At 34.2% G+C, this 26,463-nt stretch overlaps 1 protein-coding gene across 5 annotated transcripts in view; it reads left to right on the top strand.

The window, feature by feature from the left end:
• LOC128237275 (E3 ubiquitin-protein ligase rnf213-alpha-like) overlaps nucleotides 1-26,463 on the top strand; it is a 123,267-nt gene that overhangs the window by 13,709 nt on the left and 83,095 nt on the right. For all 5 annotated transcript variants that reach the window (XM_052952644.1, XM_052952645.1, XM_052952642.1 and 2 more), the window contains exons 4-6: nucleotides 8,073-8,104; nucleotides 14,681-14,815; nucleotides 19,187-19,401. In XM_052952644.1, coding sequence (XP_052808604.1) covers nucleotides 8,073-8,104; nucleotides 14,681-14,815; nucleotides 19,187-19,401 — 382 coding nt within the window. The remainder of the gene's footprint in view (nucleotides 1-8,072; nucleotides 8,105-14,680; nucleotides 14,816-19,186; nucleotides 19,402-26,463) is intronic.

Below are 26,463 nucleotides of genomic sequence, written 5' to 3' on the forward strand. Positions count from 1 at the left end.
TTTAACTTAGAAACATGTTTAATTGACAATAACCAGGGCATTTTATATAGTACCCACGGGTCCGACTATCAGACCCATTCCTAAAGCAAAATATATGATATATTTTTCCAATCTTCAGAAAAAAATCCCAATCAAAAGTAAAACAGTGTTTTTACCTGTACCGGTTCATTCAACATCCTAAAATTAGGTGATGTAAAGTTTTGGGGATAACTGAATTCAGAAATCATTGATTTGCATCACATTCAGAGATCATTTGAAATGAAAAATTAGTATCTGTCATGATTCATTGCAATAAATATTTACACCCAAGAATTAAGATTCCAGCTGTTTTAGGGCTTTTGAAAGGGAAAATAAACTTATATTTAATAATTTCCTCATTTGCAGGAGACTGAAAAGCTTGTTATTTTAACTGTAAATTTTCCCAATTTAGGCATAATTGTGACGCAAATTTTCCCAAAATGTCTAGGATCCTTTTTCAAAAATGGGCAGAAAAAGCCCTGATGACTGATATATATACTCCAAAACTGAGAAACTGTTCTGAATCATATGTAAAAATGACATTTTGTCAATGACCTTTTCTTAACTACTTAAGAACTCCAGAAAATAAATAATTCATATGCCTCGGCCAAGGTCATTGTCATTACTTGAGATTGGATTTCTCTCCATCGAGTAACTTGACATCTTTTTTATTCGGTACTTTTCCGGACACATCTACTGACAAATAACAGTTCCTGCAGTCAGCCTATCTATCCTTGTCTTTCTTGGTTTTAGTTTCCACTTCTTTCCATTGGTGTTGTCTATTTTCCCTGTTGGTCGCCTAACTTGTAGGAAGGAAGCAATCCCACTACCAAAGCTAGTATGGTATTTGGTTATATTCCTATCAAGCACACATTGCAACACATTGTTGTATTCTGTCTTCTTTTCTTGTTAAGTCCCTCCATGACTCAATTTCACATCCTGTATTCTTCTTTAATGTTGTTCATATTGACTGTTTCGCTCAGCTTTAAATTTCTTCTAGCAATCTTTGGTAAAATAACACCCTTTTCTTCCAAATTTCTTCTTATCGTTGGTGACATACTCTATCAGTTTTTCTTACACTCTTGTTTTACGCTTTGGTGTTGTAGGCATACTTTCTTTTACTTTTGATATTGCTCTATATTTTGTACTTCTTGCTTCTTGAATTAAATGGAGGCTCACACATCTCATTACTTATATTTCAGCTGAATTTGTGGCTGTTCTGGATCTGTTAATATTATCGTTGTCTATTGTACCATCTGTTTTTGTTTGATCAATGTTTGTAGTATCTTGGTCTGTTGAAAGACTATTTTCACTGTATTGTTTTAAGTTTTATCCCCATCGTCCTATTCTGTACTTTAAGCATCTTTAAGCACATTCTTCTTCTTTTTCAGGCTTTCATTTTCTTTCATTTCTCTATTCTTATTGTTACACGGTGTCTGTCTAGGAGTCCGGTTTTCTCCATTAGTTTTGTTTGTGATATTGTCTGCACCTTCTTTCTTTTTGGCAAGCTTAATTTTATTTTTTTTCTCTCCATATTTATTATTGTTTTTTGGTTTCTCTTGGATCACTTTCTTTTTCTCCCTTTGTCAATTTGCCTATCATGTGTTTTTCCTTTCAGCATCTTTCCTCTTCATTTCATCATATTTTTCATTTCTTTCATTTTTCAGTTTTCCCCTGTATCTTTTCATTGTTAGGGCTTTTGCACTTACATTAATGTCAATTTCAGGTATATTTGAATGGTTTTTATTTCTCTGCTTGTCCATTTTTGTATTAATGTTAATTCTAGTCACACCTGAATTTATAAATGGACATTTCGTACATAGCGTGATTTAAATGTCCCATCCGTAGACATTTACCAGCTTTACTGTACTTCATTTTCTTAACCATAAATAAATTTCTAATAGGCCTCTTTATGTCTGGCTAAAACAACATAATCCATCCTGTATTTTGGCTACTTATTTTAATTCCCAAACATACACACTATAGAAAAAAATAAGTTAATGCATGAATTTCAATGTTTTTAGCAACATATAGAAGTGGAAAAATGAAAATACAAAGGTAATGAGTTGTTTTTGGTAATCCATTGCCTAGGTTTGAATATGTGCTACATTTCTGTCAAAGGAAAGTGGTTCTTTTCGCTTAATATACAAATTTTGAGCATTTTATGTGTGTCTACGGATGGGACATGGTGTCTACGGATGGGACATTGACATGTTGAGCTTCATATTTACAAATTACAATCAGATATTGATGCAACAAATAATATATTTGGTCACTGAATGGAAATGCAAAATCTGCCTGGTTGGTTATATGCTAAGCATATTCCTTGCTGGGAAAAACATGCGTCTACGGATGGGACAAAATTTTCTGTATTTTTGGGTGCATACTCAGGCGTATAATAAATTTGGTAATGTAGGTATTATGTATAAATTTCTTATTGCTATTGATAAATGAGTTGTAGTTCTTCCAATTGAGGGTCATATTTTCACAAAATACCATATTGCTAAGAAATTTTGGCCATTTTGTATCCCTGAATTGAAAAAGCCAGATTTTGGTAACGAAATGGTGGGTTCAGTTATTTTAGTAGTACTCCGTCAGTTTTTATGCAATTTAAATGAAATAACCAGCTACAGAAAGAAGACTAAATTGCTTACTCAATGCTCAAGATATCTGATACAATTATTTTCCAGTATTTTTTGTTTTTTATATTAAAAAAGTGGTAATTTTGAAATGAAACGTTGTAACGACAGTTTTTAGCCACATTTTGGCTATTTGGAGGTTGAAATTAGAAAACGCGTCAAATCAAGCGATGGACGTCTGTATAAGTTGAGTCGACAGATATATTCTGCATATCATGAGACATAAAAAAGACAATTTTAACATAACATGTTAAGAAAATTACAACGTAACAACAGCAAAAAGAAAATTGTCATTATATCGTGACCAAGGCGATAGGTTAATATCTCAGCAACCACTAATTTAGTTCTTGATCTATTGCATTGAAACTTTATATAATGAAACTCAACCTTCAAACCTATTTAATTAACCACGTAGGATAACTCTATTTTGCATAATATGCATATTATTGCCATTTATTATTTGACTTAAAAATTATTATTAACGCTTTGCATCTACCCACATTTCAGTTAATATCTCAGCAACTACATAATGTATTGCATTGAAACTTACGACATGTGCTCTCAACTATTTAACCTACTTGATTAATCAAGATAACTTGAAACTCTATCTTGCGTATAATTCCACCCTATTTTATTCTGTTTTGCATATAACCCCATTTTAGTTAATATCTCAGCAAATACATCCTGTATGGCATTGCAACGTTATACAGTGAACTTAATTAATAAATAAATGGAACTATTTCTTGTATTTAACGCAAATATAAACACACAGGTTAATATCTCAGACTTTTGATGTGTGTTTCCAACTGTTCAAACTATTTGATACTCTATCTTGCATAAGCCCTTCACTATTCAACCATTTTTATCCCCCGCCTTGAAAAGGCGAGTGGATATAGTAATGGTAGGCGCGATTCCGTTCGTCTGTGTGTGCGTGCGTATGTCCGTTCGTCCCACATTTATTTCTTTGCATCTCCTCTTACATTTCTCATGCGATTTCTACCAAACTTTCACAGATTGATGATCATAAAGTGGAGCAGCGCATATTGTCGGTCTTTCCCGATTCGACCATTTTTGAAGAGTTATTACCTTTTGCTTAGTTTACATTTAAAATTGGTTTCTTCGCAACTCCTCTTACATTTTTCATGCGATTTCTACCAAACTTTCACAGATTGATAATCATAAAGTGAAGCAGCGCACATTGTCTGGCTTTTGCGATTTGACTATTTTTGAAAGAGTAATTGCCCTTTGTTTATTTTAAATTTAAAATTGGTTTCATGGCAAATCCTCTTACGTTTTTCATGCGATTTCTACCAAACTTTCACAGATTGATGACTATATAGTCATGCAGGGCATATTTTCGGGCTTTCGGGATTCGACTTTTTTTGAAAGAGTTATTGCCCTTTCTTTATTTTACATTTAAATTTGGTTTCTTCGCAACTCCTCTTATGGTTTCATGCGATTTCTACCAAACTTTCACAGATTGATGACTATATAGTCATGCAGCGCATATTGTCGGGCTTTCGGGATTTGACTATTTTTGAAAGAGTTATTGCCCTTTCTTTATTTTACATTTAAATTTGGTTTCTTTGCAACTCCTCTTATGGTTTCATGCGATTTCTACCAAACTTTCACAGATTGATGACTATATAGTCACACAGCGCATATTGTCGGGCTTTCGGGATTCGACTATTTTTGAAAGAGTTATTGCCCTTTCTTTATTTTACATTTAAATTTGGTTTCTTCGCAACTCCTCTTATGGTTTCATGCGATTTCTACCAAACTTTCACAGATTGATGACTATATAGTCATGCAGCGCATATTGTCAGGCTTTCGGGATTCGGCCATTTTTGAAAGAGTTATTGCCCTTTCTTTTATTTTACGCAGTTCTTATGTTCCTGAGAAACTACCCTTACCATTGATTGACTTTTGTTACAAAAAATGCCCCCATGAGGCGGGGGATATAGCTGTCTATGACTGCTCTTGTCTATTAGGCTTTGCATGAACGACATTGTAGTTAATATCTCAACAAATATATATAGAAGAAGAAGATTTATTTCACATCCAATAAGCCTTACGGCCCATGAGGACAAACAATATTTACAAATATTTACAATGGAACATACACATGCATAAGGAGATAAGGAGAAGGCACGCAATAATTGTTTTCACAAGAAATTAATGATAGTTGTACTGGTAAAGGTTTTGGATTAAAGCACACATAATTATGTTGATTTCTCAGTAGTAACTACTTGATGTAGCGCATTTATAGAACAGTACTCAACCATCTAACCTACTTAAATAAGCAAGTAAGACAACTGTATTTTTCATAGATAATGGCCTTTTATTATTCAACTGCGTTCTGGTTAAGGTTTCGCATGTAACTACATTTAAGTTAATATTTCAGCATTATGTATTGATTGTATTAAAACTTTATACAACCAACCAACCTTTTTTATTATCAAGAAAAAATAACCCTTTCATATAATTTTAATTTTGCCACTTTATAATTCAACTTTAAAATTCTGGTTAAGGTTTTTATGTTAAAGGCTCTTATAAGTCAATAACTGAGCAACTTCATGATGTATTACATTGAAACATTATACAATCAAGTATGATAACTCTATCTTGCATATAATGCAAAAATGCCTCTTTGTAATTATTTATCTTAGAATTCTGCCAGGGGCATAGCCAGGCCTAAAATAACTTGTAGGCACGATTGTTCTATTTGAGTTTGGGGACTTTTATATGTGCATTTAACACACACAATTATATTTGCAAAGATTACAATAAAATCAAGGTATACATCCTGTACGTAGTTTCAATAAACACCAACCTTAGGCCACTACTTTTATATAAATTGGTTTAATTGGGTCTAATTTTCTGAAATGTACAAAAAAATAAATGAATTTCACTTCTTTTTTCAAAATTATTTTCCCGACCGTATTGAGTTTGGTGTGAAACGATAAAAAACCCGAATAGATAAGAGTACGAATGCAGTAGATCTCGACTGGTTAGTTGTTCCGTAGCCGTATTTGCCAATTAATATTGATAGCATGTGAGCCAGTCAACTGTTATGGCAGTGCTGTTGGCAATGGGGGAATTGACGATAGCATTATTACCATCATTATTTGTATGACATAATTAATTAAAATATGCAGGAGTTGTTAAAATAGCAATAGCAATAAACATTGGCAAATTTAAAAGCCGACCCAAACAATAACTGTCACATGATTGTTGTTTTTTCCCCCGCCAATTTAGGTCATGAAAATATTGTTGTTTATAGATAAAAAATAAAAGTGTCAACGGCTGCCATCGAATTAGTAGACACAAATATCTGTAAATTATGTGTGAGAAAAAACATTTCTTAACATTTTATGGTTAAATATCAAAAAACAGTGCACTAAGTGTGAGTGGTGAAATCGAAAGTAAAATTTCTAAGTTGACACCATTGACCTAGTTTTACAAGTTTGGTCGGTGGTGTTTATGGATTTTAAATCACAGAATGGTTTGGAAAAACTTGTCATTGAGTCAATGTAAAGCTTGTGTTTATTTTAGATAACATGTTCATTCATGTTTGGGTTAATAGTAGAGTAAAAATAATGAAAGAGTTGAACACATGTGTCAATGCCATTTACTAATTCTGCGAGTTATGTGCAAAATGTTTAGATAAAACCACAGGGGCAGGTTGCGTTGTTTTGACACACCATTTTTATTTTTATTTTATTATCTTAGTAATGAAGATAAAAATAAAGTACAAAGATAATAAAATAAAAAAAAATATTATTATTTTTTTTTTTTTGTGCCAATTTTCACAAGTTACAGTTACCACATCATATTCTTACTAAAATTTGATTAAAAAAAATTTTGATAAAAAAAGATGGACGGGGGCGTGGTGTGTCAAAACAACGCAACCTGCCCCTGTGGATAAAACAACACGGAAAACTATTTTGAATAAGTCCATTTCAATTTGTAATGAAATTGATATTTCACTATAAATGAGGTTTGTTGTTGTAACCAAGGAATACTGTTTAAAATGAAAAAAACAAAAACATGCATGAAGTATAGATGCCCTGTGAATGCATGTATACACAAAATGGCGGAGTTTGGAGAAGATGAAAATATCTGATACATAATTATGGATTTCTCTGTCAGTTTGCTATCATTGGTACATAAAGTTAAGTCACATGCTAGATTTATTATTTTGCTTTGTGATTTTTATGTACTGATGTGGTAATTTGCTGCAAGATTTGAATTTGAAATGGATTTGGTGAACATCCCATGTTAATTATCCCGGTCCAAATATATCCGGACTTAGCATGGATCGGGTTACACACAACTAGGACCCCGCATGGTAAGGGTTATTAAAACTCAAATCTAGGTCTAGTTTGGTTTTTATTTTTTCAGGAATTGTTTTCACAATATTAAAGCTCAAATGTCTTCATACAATGTTACTTCTTTATTTGGTAATTATTTTCACTTTATTGACATTTTACAATATTGAAATAACTAAAACAATGACGAATGTTTAGAAAATGTAATGTATTGTTTTAATACTGTGCAATTTTTGTGTATTTTAATGCGATAAATTTGCCTTCTCTTTTTTTTCAATTTAATATTGGTCAGTTTTTAAGTGTTCTGCATTCACTTTTGCTTTAGCATACCATTAAAGCTAAACAAATGTCTTGCTGAGTGATATTCAATGAATCTTTGATAAAAGTGTAGTTTATACATGTATGTAAACATGTTTTATAGTCAATTTCATTGATGTTTTATATGCACAGTATGTGAGATAGATTAGAACTTTGAGTGTATTAAAACACGCATTAATAGCAGTTTAAAAATTTAAAATGATAATTAAATGATATAAATTTTCAATGTTTTTATGTTGTACTCTGATTTTCACCCTGATTGTGATTTTTTTTCCTTTTTTTTTTCTTTTTTTTCTCGACCACCCGGTGGACATTTTTTCCAAAAAATCTTGTAAACCAAAAAATAAAAAAGGAGTGGCCTTAAGTTAAAAATAAAATTAGTTTTTATTGCATCTTTGGGTTATTTAGATTTTGTCATTTTTCAAAAAAGTTGTAGGCCTAGGCCTACAAGGCCTGTATGTAGGTATGCCACTGTCTGCCTACGGTTTTGAATAAAGCTAATTGTACATTGGTCCTTTAATGGTTCACTGTAATACCTTGCACTCTTTAAACTAATAGGTGGTGTTATAGTGGAGCGTGCTGACTCTGTGACAACTTTTAATTGATATGTTATCCACTTTTATTGTTAAAGTGGTATGCCATTCACTATTGTGCACATTTTAGTATTTTAATATCCACTGCTCAATAAGATAATTTTAACCTCAATAATCCAACTTTTTTTATTGCAAAGTGTCTTTTGCACAACCCTTTTAATGTTTATTTGCAGATCAATCTGGCTAGCAAGAACCAGCAGAATAAGTATGTTTATATTCAAGTATTTCACATAATATAATAATAAATATATTATTATTAATGTTACAATACCGCAACAAACAAAGTTTAAATATGTGAATATTGGAGCCACACTGTCTGTATGTTGTTCCGTGAGTTGTGAAAAGTTGAGCTAACTACTCCTACAGAGTTTACCATGTAGGTAAGCATCATAACAACCATCATTACTACCATGATGCATAGTAATGCCAGGCATATTTTTCTTTATCCACAGCCATTTTGTCTTGAGAGTTATGTGCCCTTGAATATGATTTTATACTTTTTGCTATATTTGAGTAAGTGTAGCTAACGCCTTACAGTTTAAAAGGTATAAAAGGTATAACTCTGTACTTAGCAATTATTTCCACTATTGGTGGAGCTGACCCAGTGGTTAGCGTATCAATCTCTGAATCAGAGGGTCCTGGGTTTCGATCCCCACTCTGAGCTTTGTTGACGGTAATAAAGATTATAACCCAAGAATGGTGAATGGTTCTTAATCACATGTTCATAGCAGATTTTGCAACTGTACATATGATCTGGGCTTTAAAGCTCTTCAGAGCTTATGTTACTTGTTCTTGATTGCCAATGATCATTGTGAAGTAAAATCTTACCGTATGGCATGTGTATTTTTTTGTGACCTATGGTCATTTCGACGTGTATTAATTTTGTGTTTTTAGCTCACCTGTCACATAGTGACAAGGTGAGCATTTGTGATCACAATTTGTCCGGCGTCCGTCGTCCGTCCGCCCGTCGTCCGTCCGTAAACTTTTACTTTAAACGACATCTCCTCATAAACCGCTTAGCAAATTTCATCCAAACTTTACAGGAATGTTCCTTGGGTGGTCCCCTTTGAAAATTGTTCAAAGAATTGAATTCCATGCAGAACTCTGGTTGCCATGGCAATGGAAAGGAAAAACTTTAAAAATCTTCTTCTCCCAAACCACAAGGCTTAGGCCGTTGATATATGGTAGGTAGGATCACCAAATGGTCCTCTACCAAGATTGTTCAAATTATGGCCCTTGGGTCAAAATTGGCCCCGCCTCGGGGGGTCATGGGTTTTCTCTATATGTTTATAGTAAAAACTTAAAAAATCTTCTCCTCTGAACTTACTTGGCCTAGAGCTTAGATATTTGTCATGATTCATCGTCTAGTGGACCTCTACAAAGTTTGTTCAAATTATGGCCCTGGGGTCAAAATTGGCCCCGCCCCAGGGGGTCATGGGTATGCTCTATATGTTTATAGTTAAAACTTCAAAAATCTTCTCCTCTGAACTTACTTGGACTAGAGCTTAGATATTTGGCATGATTCATCGTCTAGTGGACCTCTACAAAGATTGTTCAAATTATGGCCTTGGGGTCAAAATTGGCTCCGCCCCGGGGGGTCATGGGTTTTCTCTATATGTTTATAGTGAGAACTTAAAAAATCTTCTCCTTTGAACTTACTTGGACTAGAGCTTAGATATTTGGCATGATTCATTGTCTAGTGGACCTCTACAAAGATTGTTCAAATTATGGCCTTGGGGTCAAAATTGGCCCCGCCCCGGGGGGTCATGGGTATACTTGATATGTTTATAGTTAAAACTTCAAAAATCTTCTCCTCTTAACTTACTTGGACTAGAGCTTAGATATTTGGCATGATTCATCGTCTAGTGGACCTCTACAAAGATTGTTCAAATTATGGCCTTGGGGTCAAAATTGGCCCCGCCCGGGGGGGTCATGGGTATACTTGATATGTTTATAGTTAAAACTTCAAAAATCTTCTCCTCTTAACTTACTTGGACTAGAGCTTAGATATTTGGCATGATTCATCGTCTAGTGGACCTCTACAAAGATTGTTCAAATTATGGCCTTGGGGTCAAAATTGGCCCCGCCCCGGGGGGTTAGGGTATTCTCTATATGTTTATAGTGAAAACTTCAAAAATCTTCTCCTTTGAACTTACTTGGACTGGAGCTTAGATATTTGGCATGATTCATCGTCTAGTGGACCTCTACAAAGATTGTTCAAATTATTGTCTTGGGGTCAAAATTGGCCCCGCCCCGGGGGGTCATGGGTATACTTGATATGTTTATAGTTAAAACTTCAAAAATCTTCTCCTCTTAACTTACTTGGACTAGAGCTTAGATATTTGGCATGATTCATCGTCAAGTGGACCTCTACAAAGATTGTTCAAATTATGGCCCTGGGGTCAAAATTGGCCCTGCCCCGGGGGGGTCATGGGTATACTTGATATGTTTATAGTTAAAACTTCAAAAATCTTCTCCTCTTAACTTACTTGGACTAGAGCTTAGATATTTGGCATGATTCATCGTCTAGTGGACCTCTACTAAGATTGTTCAAATTATGGCCCTGTGGTCAAAATTGGCCCCGCCCCTGGGTGGTCATGGGTTTTCTCTATATGTTTATATTAAAAAAAAATCAAAAATCTCCTCTGAACTTACGTTGCTTAGAGCTTAGATATTTGGCTTGATTCATCGTCTAGTGGACCTCTACAAAGATTGTTCGAATTATGGCCTTGGGGTCAAAATTGGCCCCGCCCAGGGGGGTTAGGGTATTCTCTATATGTTTATAGTTAAAACTTCAAAAATCTTCTCCTCTGAACTTACTTGGACTAGAGCTTAGATATTTGGCATGATTCATCGTCTAGTGGACCTCTACAAAGATTGTTCAAATTATGGCCTTGGGGTCAAAATTGGCCCCACCCCCTTCGGGGGTCATGGGTTTTCTCTACATGTTTATAGTTAAAACTTCAAAAATCATCTCCTCTGAACTTACGTGGCTTAGAGCTTAGATATTTGGCATGATTCATCATCTAGTAGACCTCTACAAAGTTTGTTCAAATTATGGCCCTGGGGTCAAAATTGGCCACACCCCTGGGCTGATGGGTTTTCTCTATATGTGTTATAGTGAAAACTTAAAAAATCTTCTCCGAACTCACAAAGACAAGTAACGTCTTAATTTAAACTGGATAACATTTTTAGTACACATACCAATTTTCAATATGGGCCACATACAACAATTAATAACAAATATACATATATAGATACACACGTAAAATCAAGTAGTGACAAGAGCTTAGATATTTGGCATGATATATCATCTAGTTGACTTGTACCAATATTGTTCAATCTTTGGCCCTGGGGTCAAAAAATGGCCCCACCCGGGCGGTCATGGGTTTCCTTATATATGTATATGATGAAAACTTATAAAATCTTCTTCTCCAAAACCAAAAGGCGAAGGCCTTAGAAATTTGGTATGAAGCATCGTTTATCGGACCACTATTAAGATTGTTCAAACTTTAGCCCTGGGGTCAAAATTGGCCACGCCCCGTGTTCATAGGCTTAGGTTTTCAATATTTTTATATAGTCTTATATAATAAAACTTTAAAAATCCTCTTCTCCAAAATATAAGACCAAGAGCTTTCATATTTGGTATATAGTATTACCTAGTGGACCTACACCAAAGGTATTCAAATTATTGTCCCGGGGTCAAATTGGCCTTGCTCAGGGGTCATTTGTTTTTACATTGTCTTGTCACTTAAACATCTTTTCCTCTGAAAGTAAAGGTCAGAATGACTCCATACTTGATATGTAGCATCCTTACATGGTCCTCTCTCAACTTTGTTCAAATGGTTTTGTTTGGCCCCTTTTAGGGGTCACCAGAGCAAAAAATAGAAAAACCTTTATACAACTTGATCTTATTAACTGCTTGATGGATCTTCAAGTCTGAAGCATCCTAGCATGGGCCTCTGTCAGGTCTTTTCAAATAATTTTGTTTGGCCCCTTTTAAGGGCCACCAGAGCTAAAATTAGTAAAAAAAACTTAACATTTTCTTCGCATGAACCCCTTGATAGATCTTCAGCAAATTTGGTTTGAAGTGTCCTTGCATGGACCTCTCTTAAATTTGTTCACATAATTTTGTTTGGCCCGGTTGCCATGGCAACCTAAAGGAAAATGTCAACAATTGGTTATAATCATCTTCTTCTCCTAAACCGCTTTGACAATTTTGATGAAACTTCATAGGAATGATCCTTGGTTGGTGCTTTTTCAAAATTGTTCAAAGAAATTAATTCCATATAGAACTCTGGTTGACATGGCAACCTAAAGGAAAAGTGTCAACAATTGGTTACAATCATCTTCTTCTCCTAAACCGCTTGGACAATTTTGATGAAACTTCATAGGAATGATCCTTGGTTGGTGCTTTTTCAAAATTGTTCAAAAAAATTAATTCCATGCAGAACTCTGGTTGCCATGGCAACCTGAAGGAAAATATAGGCTGTCGTGTCCGCGCTGTGACTTACTCTTATATGGACAGATTTTAAAATGACTTGCCATATGTTTTCGACATACCAAGACAACGTGTCGTGTGCAAGACCCATGTCCCTACCTCTAAGGTGAAAGATACACTAAGTGTTTATTCACAATGGAATGCTGAATATGAGGACATAAAGAGTGTTGGCTGTCATTTAGTATGATTGTTTTTTTTTCTATGCTCAGAGGCAATTTAATATAACTTGCAATATGTATTTGACACATAAAGGCAAGATCAACTTTTTATGTACTTGTTCATAGATCATTGTCACATTGGGGGGCATTTGTCACATACTTTGACAGCTCTTGTTCAATATTCTTTGAGAAACAAGCTATATTAATAACAAAGGTTAAACTCTTTTACTCAGGTGAGCGATTTAGGGCCATCATGGCCCTCTTGTTTAGCTTTACTGGCCAAATGCCAAAAGAGCTTATGAGAAGCGATGTCCGTGTGTCCATGCATCAACAATTTCTTGTGAACATGAAAAAGTCCTCAGTTTTGATTATATCTTAATTGCACTTAAGTGAGATATCCATGAGAGCTTAGTTCCATTCGTATGCAAGCCAGATCTGCTAATGTATGATTGGATTATTGACCTTGAAATGATGCAGTATTTTCTAAGGGAGTCAACTTTGTACAGATAGCTGTGTATTATTTGTTAGCTTTTGCCCTTTGTGATACATTTGTCCACTGATTGCTTTCTTATGAACGCGAGTTCAGTATATAAGAAAAATACTCATGCCAGTAGAGCATATACCCTCGTTGATCTCTTGTTAACATTTTTGGCTATTTTTAGCTCACCTTGAGCACTTGAGCACTTCATGCTCAGGTGAGCTATTGTGATTGGTCTTTGTCCGGCATCCGTCTGTCAGCAATTGCTTAAAAAACTTCTCCTCTGAAACTACCTGGCCAAATTCAATGAAACTTTACAGGAGCTTTCTTGGGTGGCCATCTACAAAAAATACAACAAGGGGTCATGATTGATCAACAACAACAATGAAATGGTCGACTTCCTGTTTTGCTTTAAAAAACATCTCCTCTAAAACTACCAGTCCAAATTCAATTAAACTTTACAAAAAGTTTCCTTGGGTGACCCTCTTCAAAAATACAACAAGGGGTCATGATTGGTCAACAACAACAACAACAACAACAACAAAATGGCCAAAATGTTAAAATTTAATAGTTATGTAAAGTTTACTCTTGAAACAAAGGCAGCAAGTCTTGCTTTATGGTCTCCCTTTTTTGTTGGAGATTCCACTACTTTCTATTTTTAGTAACAAGGGAATAGATTTAAATTTTATTAAGCCTTCAACATAGTCACTTCTAAAGTAATTATTGTTCTTTTTCAGGTTCATAGATTCTAATTATTATTATACACTTTATTCTTTAGAAGAAATTTTATTTTTACTTGATGATAAATTTAATAATTAGACTTTTCAATTGAACTTCATGTAGATTATTTTAAGCTACAATCTTATCTTCTGTGTGGATAGTAAATAAGCCTTAATGTATTTCAAGATTTTTTTGTTTTGAACATGTGATGCAAGTGATGTTGTCCTAGATGGAAAAAGCAATGATATGAGTGGAAAGTGCTGAATGTGTTCTGATATTTGATTTGTAGAGCTTAAGGCAGTTTATTGATTTTATTGGATGGTGCACTGTTTCTTGTTTGTGTATCTATACTAAAAGTTCTTCCAGTGTGCAAGCAATTTAACATAGTTTTGTCAGTGTGCAGGCAATTGAATGAAGTCCTGTGTATGTGCAGGCAATTGAACAAAGTCCAGTCAGTGTGCAGGCAACTGAAAAAAGTTCCTGTTAGTGTGCAGGTATCGGTACCAAGTACTGTACTGTTAGTGTGCAGTCAAATATCAAGTCCTGTCAGTGTGCAGCAACTGAACAAAATCCTGTCATTGTGCAGCCAATCACCAAGTCCTGGCAGTGTGCAGGCAACTGTGTCAAGTCTTATCAGTTATTATCCAGGCATCAAGCTATATTGATTACAAAGGTTGAACTCTTTTAATCAGGTGAGCGATTTGGGCAATTATGGCCCTTTTGTTGAGTTTGTTGATAGAGGTGATGCCACTCCTGTAGTTATGGACATAACTCTCTAATGCAAGGTGGCATGCAGGGGTAGTCTTCACTCCAGAGAAAGGTCTTGTTTGGTTCAGTGTAAGACTGTGATGGCTTTAAAAAGCCTGTTTTTAAAATGCCATAAAGTATTGTTTTGAAATCTATATATGTCTTCTTATTTTGTAGGCAACAGATAACTATTGTTTTCCATGTGTTGGTTGCAAAAGACTGTTTTACAAGTGAAAATGACCTAGTAATACTAAAAATGGCGGACAAACTTGGAGAATGGAAATCTAACGAACGCCAAGCCAGACCGGTCAGGTAATTGCCTTGCTTTTTTGTCCGATGCATTTTTAGTACATTTAAATTTCGCATGTATTGTTAGTGAGAGCTTTAAGGACCATCTGATGTCTTACAACATCATTTGTCAGGTTTAACTTTGTGTTCTTGAAAAACATCCTATACAATAAAACATATTTTAGGCAAACAACAAATACATTTTACCATGGAAACTTCTCTTAAAGATGCCTTTAGAAGTATTTACACTCAACAAAAAGTATAAGGCATCCATCTTTAAATTGGTATATTTTTAGCCAGATTTTTCCTCGAAAAATTACGGGTTATAGAATGGTGAAAACCGGGCAGGTGGGCATTAACAATTCTGCATTTAAGTTTTCATTTTATTTACTAAAATCAAGAGTTTTTATCCAATGGTTATCAAACTTGGTCAGACTGTTTGTCGGCATGTTATCTTGAATATATATGAATATGGGTCATCTCGGGTCAAAAACTAGATCACTAGGTCAAATCTTTAGAATAAATATTTCACGGTAATAAATTCAACAATTTTTATAAAATCTTGATAAAACATAGACAGAATGCTTGTCTGCATTATATCTTGCATATTTTTTAAAATGGGTCTACCCGGGTCAAAATCTAGGACACTAGGTCAAATCTTAACAAAAGAATATTTCCACATCATAAATTCAACTTTTTTTTTCATATCTAAGACTTGATGAAACTTGGTCAGAATATTTGTCTGCATAGTATCTTGATAGTTCTTAAATATCCCCGGTCAAAATCTAGGTCACAAGGTCAAATCTTAGGAGAAAGAATTCCACGATCATAAAAATTCATTAATTTTTCTCAAATCTTTATGAAACTTGGTCAGAATATTTGAGAACATGTTGTCCTAAACATTTGTGAATATGGGTCACCTTAGTTCAAAAACTAGGTCACTAGGTCAAATCTTAGGAAATATTTTCCCGATGTCATAAAATTATATGCTTACCAAACCTATCAAATCAGTCAACAAATAAATTCAATTGCTATTTTATAAACACACATCCCAATCATGAATTTCTTATCTACCCATATTTTTCAAAAAAATAAATTTTAATTAACTTTAAAAATATATTTGTGTACATGAAATCTTAGATAATAAAGTGTGTCATCTAGGGTCAAAAACTAGGTCTCTGGGACAGATCTTATTGGAAAAGCTGATGTATTTATAAAATGTTTAATTTTCCTCACACAAATGGAATAGTTTCTGGTGATCAGGTTATTTGTATGAACGATATCTCTGATAAGTATAGATATGTGTCTTTTTGGTTAAAAATACTACGTCACTAGCTCAACTTTTAGGTTTGCAAAATTGCATCGTCAAATAAAAAATTCCGGCTTTAATGCGGCGTTACTGCATTGGCATCTTGTACTTACATAATATTTAAATTATACATAAAATTATGAAGTCTTGTAGCATTATTTATTTAAAAAACAGTCGCAAAATTCTTAATCAATGATAAAGCATTCATGGCTACTGGCAATCTTTATTATATTTTTTTTTAATTAAGATATAGTTTTTTTTTTACTATGTTTGTTTAAAGAATGTTGTGTTTTCAATAAAATAGGTCATTATTTTAGTGTGAAGGAAATTTGACCCATTTCCACCTCAAACACTTTTAACAAATAAATTACAGAAGTTTTTTTTTGTTATTTTCAGCTTGTAAACATGATACAAAATTGTACTTTTAACAAGTATAAGATATTTCACACAGTTCTTTATTCTGTAAAATTTAAGATTAACTAGCTTAACATGTGCTTTGCAATTAAATATTTACTATGTGTAGACGCTAAATGACGATCATTGAAGAAAGGTGATGGTCACACCTGGTACTCACATAACAGTTTATTGGCTTGACTATTCAAATAATGTGGAGGGCCATACAACTCGCCTTTGGATGTTGGCATCAGGTTAAGGTTTTAGAGCAAGTTGGCATGTTTACTTAAAATTTTATGGAGACCTTTGATAAGGTTGTGTTTTGGACTCCTTGGATCAAGGTCACTGTTAGATAACATTTAGGTATACAATCCCATGCTCTGGCCTGCAATGCCTCAAATAAGTTGCAACACCATCAAAACACCCTTCAACAACTTTTCAACTGTGGTTGATATACATGTTTAAAGCTGCACCCTCACAGATATACCATTTTTACAACCTTTTAGCTCACCAGTGCTGAAGGTGAGCTATTGTGATCACCCTGTGTCCGTCGTCTGTCGTCGTCCGTCGTCTTCGTCATCCGTCGTCGTCCGTCGTCAACAATTTGACTGTTAACACTCTAGAGGTCACAATTTTGGCACAATCTAAATGAAACTTGGTCAGCATGTTACCCTCACTAAAATCTTGGGCGAGTTCGATATTAGGTCATCTAAAGGTTAAAAACTAGGTCACCAGGTCAAATTAAAGGAAAAGCTTGCTAACACTATAGAGGTCACATTTATGACTGTATCTTCAGGAAATTTGGTCAGATTGTTAATATTAATAATCTCAAGGTCAAGTTCAAATCAAACTAGGTCACCAGGTCAAATTGAAGGAAAAGCTTGTTAACACTTAGAGGTCACATTTATGACTGTATCTTCATTAAAGTTAGTCAGAATGTTTATATTAATAATCTTTAAGTCAAGTTTAAATCTGGGTCATTTGTGGTCAAAAACTAGGTCACCAGGTCAAATCATAGGAAAAGCTTGTTAGCACTCTGGAGGTAATATTTATGACTGTATGTTCAATAAACTTAGTCAGAATGTATATATTAATTATCTTTAAGTCAATTTTAAATCTGGGTCATTTGTGGTCAAAAACTTGGTTATTAGGTCATATCATAGGAAAAGTTTGTTAGCGCTCTAGAGGTCACATTTATGACTGTATGTTCATGAAACTTAATCAGAATGTTCATATTGATTAGTTCTTGGCCAAGTTCGAATATGGTTCATGTGGGGTCAAAAACTAGGTCACCAGGTCAAATAATAGGAAAAGCATGTTAACACTCTAGGGGCCACATTTATGACCATATATTCATGGAACTTGATCAGAATGCTATTTTTAATGATTTTGAGGTAGTAACTTGGTAATCAGAGGTCAAAACCCAGGCCACAAGGTCAAATCATATAAAACTTTGTAAACACTGTAGAGTTTACATTCTCTCTATGATCACCATAAAACTATGTCAGAATGTTTGTGTTTATGAAGTCTATGTCAAGTTTGAAACTGGGTAACCTGAGTTCAAAAACTAAGTTATGAAGTAAAATCATGGAAAACATTGTTAAAACACTATTGAGGCCATATTTTCTACTTTATCTATATGAAACCTGGTCAGAATGTACTTATTACAGCAAGGTAAGGTTTGCAACTGGGTCATCCGTGATATTAAAAAATCATCCCTGATATCAAAAAAAAACAAACTTGGTCACTAGGAAGGATCTAAGTAATATATTTTTTGATTCCATCAGGTATAAATGTTTTGATTCCATACCTCATGATTATATGCAGATTTATTGAAAATGTACTCTGTAATTTAATAAAAAAGTCCTTCCATGATGCAGTAAAAAGTAGGTATAATAAATTTTCAATGTTTCATGCATTTTCATGTAGAACAAGTGTTTTAATCACACTCACTGCTAAAATACATTCTGAATTAAATGAAACAATTTTCATGTTTATACTCCAACCAAAACAAAAACAGAAAATAAAAATGTACAAACAAAGACAAGTAGCCAACCTTTCAAAGGTAGCAGACCACCAGACTGACATTTCAAATTCTCTAAAACTGTAATACCTTCAACTTTAATATTTAACATGTAGCTTTGAAAACTAGTCCTTAATTTGTTTTAATTAAGTCCCCTCTCATTGCACTTTCCATCACCCTGAAAAACACTTATTCCCTCCCCCTGTCACAATTGGCATTGCCCTGAAAACACTTATTTCACACTTGAATTGGAACAGGTGAGCGATACAGGGCCTTCAGGGCCCTTTTGTTTATTATTTTGTCTTGGAAAGAGCAAATTTGCGTAAATATCTGCAAACCAATGATATAAGATTGCTGACAAAAAATCAGATTGTAAATTTTCATATTTCCGTTTAAAAATTGATGTTCTATAGTTTAAACCACCACTAACAGTTTAAGGAAAATGCATAAAACATCAATTTTTGAACTCAATATAAAAATCTGCGATCTAACTTTTTGTCAGCAGTCTTACATAACTGGTTTTCAGGGATTTCCGCAAAAATTGTCTTGTTACAAGACAAAAAATATAAAAAAGTTCATAACATTCAATCTGTGAGAGTGCAGTTTTAATTATTTCAAATATGTTATAGTCAATGATCAAATTGTTGCAGTTTCATCCTGTTTATTTCAGTTCTGCTAACAGGGTTTTCAAGGACTACATAGAGTATGAATACCGGATGCCCTTTGACCGTAATCTGCTTAGTACAAAAAGCACAGAATACAAATATTGTGTTCTAAGACATAATACTAAAGATGGGAAGTACAAGTTTGAGCATTATGAAGATGGTCAGACTGGGTTGCATAATAGAACACTGTATGTGGATAGACACATGGTTGGGAAAAAAGGTAAGGATTTTATGATTCATTACATGTACCACTGGACGTTAGAAATTCCATACCTGGTATAGATGGATTTCAGATAACCTAAAAATAGATTCTGCATATCATTAACTGACCGCGTGTACTAGCTGGGGGCAAAACATTGCTGATAAGCCCCTCCGGGTTAATACATTATATATTACAATATAGTTCAATGGTCTAGTTTACATGATAGAACGTAATGGTTTGAGTTATTTAAACAAGTTGATTTATCAGATTATGCAAGGAAATTATCCTCATGTAATGTAGCAATATATATTCTGTTGGAGCAGGAACTTAACCTGATCCTTACAAAATAACTGCCAGTATTAGGGAGTAAATCAAACAGTTTAGCAGTTCATGTTCAGAGAGACAATGACTTTCTTGAAAGATTAACAATAAAACTACTGAAAGTGTTTGCGTCAGATATTATTCCAGGGATAATAAAGAAAATTAAGTCAAACTTAAACTATTTTCAGTATCTGTATTTTCATACAGTATATAAACAGAAAAGAGTGAAAATAAAAAATCATAATTTTGGCAGTTTATAGCGATAAACATAAAATGAACAATTAAGATCACAAATATTTGCTTTGAGTTTCTTGTTAGATGTAAACACCTAGTTCTATGGAATGATTGAAGGCATCAAATTGTCATTCAATAAAGTAAGTTGATTAACAGGAATACTTGAGTCCATTCTCCCTATGACACGCTCAACATGTATTATCACATGTGACAATTTTTCTGGACGGTTCATTGCCAGAAAGTTGTTTTTTGCCCGGTGAATGAAGGAATCCTAAGTTCAGTGCCGGAGGCTGCCATTTCCTCGGCAACAAGGACCCCCTTTCTGTCAACTATTCATTACCGGGCAAAAGGATGGACATATATCCTCGATTCAAAGTTATTTGCTTGTCCGACACACGTCCACCCCATCCATCAGTAATCAAATTTACTGCTCCCGTTGGTGATATAGATATCAAATGTTTTATTGTATTGTTATGTTTGTAGTTGCTCCATGTTTGTGCTCTTGTTGTAAGATTATGCGGGCTTTCAATAAAAAATACAAAATAATAGATTATTGAAATCACTTTGTTGTAACCAGGTTTAAATGCCTCATGAATATTTGATCGTACCACCTCCCTCTCTGGCTAAATAATTAATTGTTTCAAACATTTAGCTAAACTTGGTACCCATGTGTTCCAAATTCGAGAAACTGTTGCCCCCGAAAGTGTTAAGCTATATGATATGTCTTTGTTTGAAAGACCTAATCCAATTTTCATTAGGACAATCAAGAGGTGGTCTTTAAGTGAAAGTCTTGCCAGTCCTTTTTGAAAGTGACACTCTGATTCAAAATCAATACATGCACATGTATAACAAACATAAATGTTGAGCGATTAACCTTTAACTTCTTTCTAAATGATGCATTTATGAAAAAACATTCATAACTGATGACAAGATTGTAACCGTGTATTTAATATCTGAAAACGCAAAAATATTAGGGATGGAAGCGAATATCCGAGTATCCGGATATCCGGATATTACGCAAGAATTCGGATACTGAAATGGGTATTCGAATATTCGTTAAGAATTAAAATTCCAATGAAATAGCTTAGCAGAGACATAGCAATTGTTATAAAACGTTTCAGATGAAATATTTCAGGTGATCAACATTGTCTGTTGCGAAACGGGTATGTGTCACAAATCGTCTGCTAATTGGGAGTTTGCACAAGTCGTCATATTGTGTCCTTGTGCAGCACCCTGTGAGGTCCTATGCCCTTGTGTACAATGACAAGTGTTGTTTTATGATCTCAGATGTGCTTAATTGACACTAATTGACACTAGTTGATATTAAACGGATTGATCATTAATCCATAGAAATTGATCGTCCAATCCCGTGTTAAGGGTCGTGAAATCAAAGCTATTAATGACCAATCATATTTTTGATGAATATGCATGAAGAAATTATTGCTATCTTGTTTCTGAACAAGAACATGCGTTCGATTAAGTGCGACATCGAATGAAAACTGTTGTGAAGTATTAGAACATTTCGGACTTAAAAGTAGTGTGTGTACAGTGTTTAGTTAAATTATCAAATATATAAATGATTTATTTCCTATTAAGTATTTACTCACGTTTTATTTTGTGTAGTGTATTTTATTTTTCATACGATATGTAAACATGTTTAGTTTATTGATAAATGAGAAAAGTACACGCATGTAAATAAAGAAAAATTAGATCGTCTTTTTGTCTTCTTATCTTTTCCGCAATTATATCCTTCATTACAAAACACCGCATAAATTGAAGGTATTGCATTAAATCAAACAATATAATGAAATAAAATTACAATCGACTATTAAATTATCAAAGCGTCATTTAACATGAAACCTGCTGATAAATAACAAACTCGAAAGCACGTGGCAGTAACCAAGCAACCACCTCGGCCGAAGTGACTATCAAATTTGCGAGGTGTTTATGTGGTATTCATCATGAGTTTTGTGACGTATGAGTTGTTTAGCTTTGATTATAACATTATAAATTATTAAGACTGAGAAAGAATGAATAAAAAAGTGAAATTGCCATATGACGAAATATAAATTAAGTGGACAATTATGTCAAATAACAGAAGGTGGGTGACATATAATAGGAGATTTACTTATTATGAAAACAAAATGATACGAGTATCCGGATAGTATTCGAATACTTGATACGAATATCCGGATACCGATTTGATATCCGGTTTCCATCCCTAAAAAATATTAAATGATTGGTGAGTGCTAAAAAATTCACTGCGATCTATTTTTGTCTAATTAGGTAGAAATCCTGTGTTTTCTGCACCTTTCTTTCAAACTCAACTCGGTACCCTTCATAAGAACCATTGTTTTCGACATGTATTTATCTATTTTTGGTATGTAAAACATTTATATTAATTGTGGTAAATCTTATTTGGGAGAGAGAGTGCAACTTTAAGTACATAGGGTTCTAACTGATTATATATCCACAAAAATAAATCACGGGATTTACCTGTAAAAAATGTCACCTTGGTTTTGTACATATTGTCATATATTACTCCATAATCTTTTTTTCTGTATTGTCTGCAACAGCCTAAACATGTATTCAATGTGTCTACTCAATGGGTATTACGGAAATCTGCATCTGCTCAAAGATATTCCCTTTTCTTTGTTTTGTCTTTTTGCACAACCAACAACACATAATCTATTAACCATTTCACCAAATTTACTTACAGAAAACATGTATAAACTGACCATACAAACACCAATGTATTGATTTTACTACTGGGGGCTTATCAGCAGCAGAGCGTTCTTGCCCCCACTAAATAATTCATGAGCTGTTCAGTCAGCCATGGTCTTAGTGAAATCCATCTATTAAGTTTGCATGCTCAATATTTCAATTACAAAGGGTTTCATCTATGTTTGTTGTTTGTCAAAATCTTAAGCTTCACCTACAATTTCTTTGAAACTGTGTGGCCTATTTAAAGGGCCAATTTCTTTACTTTGTTATTTTTTGTCCAAAATTGCCCTGATAAAATTTTTAATGGTTGCTTGTCCGGACATCTTGGAAAACACTGAAGGGGTTTAATGGGATTTAAATGAAACTTGAAATGTTGATGTAAGGTATCAAAAAGAAGTGCAGTGCCAAAGAACCATAATCCCTGCATTGTAAGTTCTCTCCCCTGAAACTCTTTGTAACCTGATAATTTTCGAAAATCAGTTTGTCCGGGCATATCTTTGACAGTACAAGGGATTGAAATGAAACTTAACATATAGATATATGGCAATGAGTTGAAGTTCAATGGCAATGAGATGAAGTTCATTGCACAAAATGGAATTTTTCTATAATAGGTGCTGGTCTGAAAGTAATGAAGGGATTGAAATGAAATTTGAAATGTAGATAGATGGTAATAATGAGGTGGAATTGCAGGACACAAAGAATCGTAATCCAACCAAGCATATTTATATAGCTATTCCTCTTAACTTGATATTTTTTTAGCTTGACTATTCGAAGAATAGGTGGGCTATACTACTCGCCCCAGCGTTGGCGTATGCGTCGGCGTCAGCGTCCGGTTTAAGTCTTAGGGCAAGTTGGGATTTTCACTTATAAGTCCAATACCCTACATTCAATTGACTAAATACTTCACACAGTTGTTCAGGGCCAACACATAATGAGGTTAGATAACTCCATATTATTCTTTACACAGATTATGGCCCCTGATTGACTATGGAATTTGGGTTAAAGTTTTAGGGCAAGTTGGAATATTTATTAATGACTTCTATATCCTTTGTTCAATTGACTTAATACTTTACACAGTTGTTCAGGACCATTCCACAATGAGGTTACATAACTCCATATTATCCTAAATACAGTTATGGCCCCTGATTTACTTAGGTTAAAGTTTAAGGGCAGGTTAAAGTTTTAGGGCAAGTTTGGATTTTCACTTAAAACTCCAATACCATTCATTCAATTGACTTAATACTTCACACAGATGTTCAGAGCCATCACATAATGAGGTTAGATAACTCCATATTATCTTTTATGCAAATTATGGCCCCTGATTGACTACGGAACTTAGGTTAAAGTTTTACATAGCTCCATATCCATAATACAAATTATTGCCCCTGATTGACTTGGGTTTAAGTTTTAGGCAAGTAAGTTAAGGGCAAGTTGGGATTTTATAAAAAAACTTCTATACCGTTCATTAAATGCACTTAATAAAATTCAAAATTATTTACGACCATCTTACAACAAGAAACACAACTCTGTTTTAAGCCTAAATACAAGTTATGGCCCTTGAATTTTTTTTTTAAATTTCTTTTGAAAGACATATTTGTATATTCTTAACCACATTTTCATAATGGGAAATCAAGTTATTTAAATGACTTGCGTCATTGTTTGGGCGGGCTGGTAGAAGGGCAGCATCAAAGTCACCTTATGCATCAAATGATTTTAGTTAGGTTTGACATAAAGAGACCAAACTTGGTATTATTACATCGTTATTGTATTCTAAGTCAAAGCGGCGTAGTCGAGTGCACTGTCTTACGACAGCTCTTGTTATAATGTGCGCTTGTCTGGGCCATATTATTATTTTCAGAATTTTTAGTCGTGTAAAAGAAAACAGATCAAGTTAGTTGAAAAGTTCTTTGAAAGTTGAAAAGTTCTTTGAAAGTTGAAAAGTTCTTTGAAAGTTCGGTTGTCATTCATTTAAACTGCAACAAGCGGAACAGCAAAGCAACATTTCAAATTTGTTGGACATATTTTACTGGAGGTTGTCACTAACAGTAGAAATTATGTTTACCCACGCTAAACTAGTTTCATCTCCAATAAAACGGCACACATCAGTAAGTAAAAACAAAATACTTTTTATTTGTTGAGAAAAGTCACTGCTAAGGCAAATGTAAATTAATTAAATTGCCACTTCACAAAAAGCTAGATACCACATTCTAGCACACCGGAGAGGCATTTCCGGTGACGTCAGCCGTGCTGGAAAATCCCATCTGGCATCCCCCCATGCCAGATGAGTCATGCGCTGTGACGTAATACTTTTTATGCCCCCACAAAGTGGCGGCATATAGGGTTGCCCTTGTCTGTACGTACGTACGTACGTACGTACGTACGTACGTACGTCCCGAAGATTGTTTCCGATCTAATTGTTGAAAACCGTTTGTCCAATCCTCACCAAACTTTAAACACATGTTTGTGACCATAATATCTTGATCAAGTTCGATAGTCATGGAAATCGCTTTAGTCATTTAGGAGTTACGGCCCTTTTTTGCCAAAAATTCCCGAAGATTGTTTCCGATCTAATTCTTGAAAACCGTTTGTCCAATCCTCACCAAACTTTAAACACATGTTTGTGACCATAATATCTTGATCAAGTTCGATAGTCATGGAAATCGCTTTAGTCATTTAGGAGTTACGGCCCTTTTTTGCCAAAAATACTTCAAAAATATATGTTTCCAATCTAATTCTTGAAAAGTATGTGTCCAATCCTCACCAAACTTTACATACATGATTGTGACCATAATATCTTGATCAAGTTCGATAGCCATGGAAATCGCTTTTGTCATTTAGGAGTTACGGCCCTTTATTTGCAAAAAAAGACTTGAAAAATACGTCCCGAAGATTGTTTCCGATCTAATTCTTGAAAACTGTTTGTCCAATCCTCACCAAACTTTTAACACATGTTTGTGACCATAATATCTTGATCAAGTTCGATAGTCATGGAAATCGCTTTAGTCATTTAGGAGTTACGGCCCTTTTTTGCCAAAAATACTTCAAAAATATATGTTTCCAATCTAATTCTTGAAAAGTATGTGTCCAATCCTCACCAAACTTTACATACATGATTGTGACCATAATATCTTGATCAAGTTCGATAGCCATGGAAATCGCTTTTGTCATTTAGGAGTTACGGCCCTTTATTTGCAAAAAAAGACTTGAAAAATACGTCCCGAAGATTGTTTCCGATCTAATTCTTGAAAACTGTTTGTCCAATCCTCACCAAACTTTTAACACATGTTTGTGACCATAATATCTTGATCAAGTTCGATAGTCATGGAAATCGCTTTAGTCATTTAGGAGTTACGGCCCTTTTTTGCCAAAAATACTTCAAAAATATATGTTTCCAATCTAATTCTTGAAAAGTATGTGTCCAATCCTCACCAAACTTTACATACATGATTGTGACCATAATATCTTGATCAAGTTCGATAGCCATGGAAATCGCTTTTGTCATTTAGGAGTTACGGCCCTTTATTTGCAAAAAAAGACTTGAAAAATACGTCCCGAAGATTGTTTCCGATCTAATTCTTGAAAACTGTTTGTCCAATCCTCACCAAACTTTTAACACATGTTTGTGACCATAATATCTTGATCAAGTTCGATAGCCATGGAAATCGCTTTAATCATTTAGGAGTTAGGGCCCTCAGATTATCCTGAATAATCATTATGGCTTATTTTCTGTGACAAAAAATCGAAGTGGGGGCATCCGTGTCCTATGGACACATTTCTAGTTATTTCTTTTATTATATACTT

This window comes from Mya arenaria, chromosome 6, assembly GCF_026914265.1.
Source record: "Mya arenaria isolate MELC-2E11 chromosome 6, ASM2691426v1".
NCBI classification, from domain to species: domain Eukaryota; kingdom Metazoa; phylum Mollusca; class Bivalvia; order Myida; family Myidae; genus Mya; species Mya arenaria.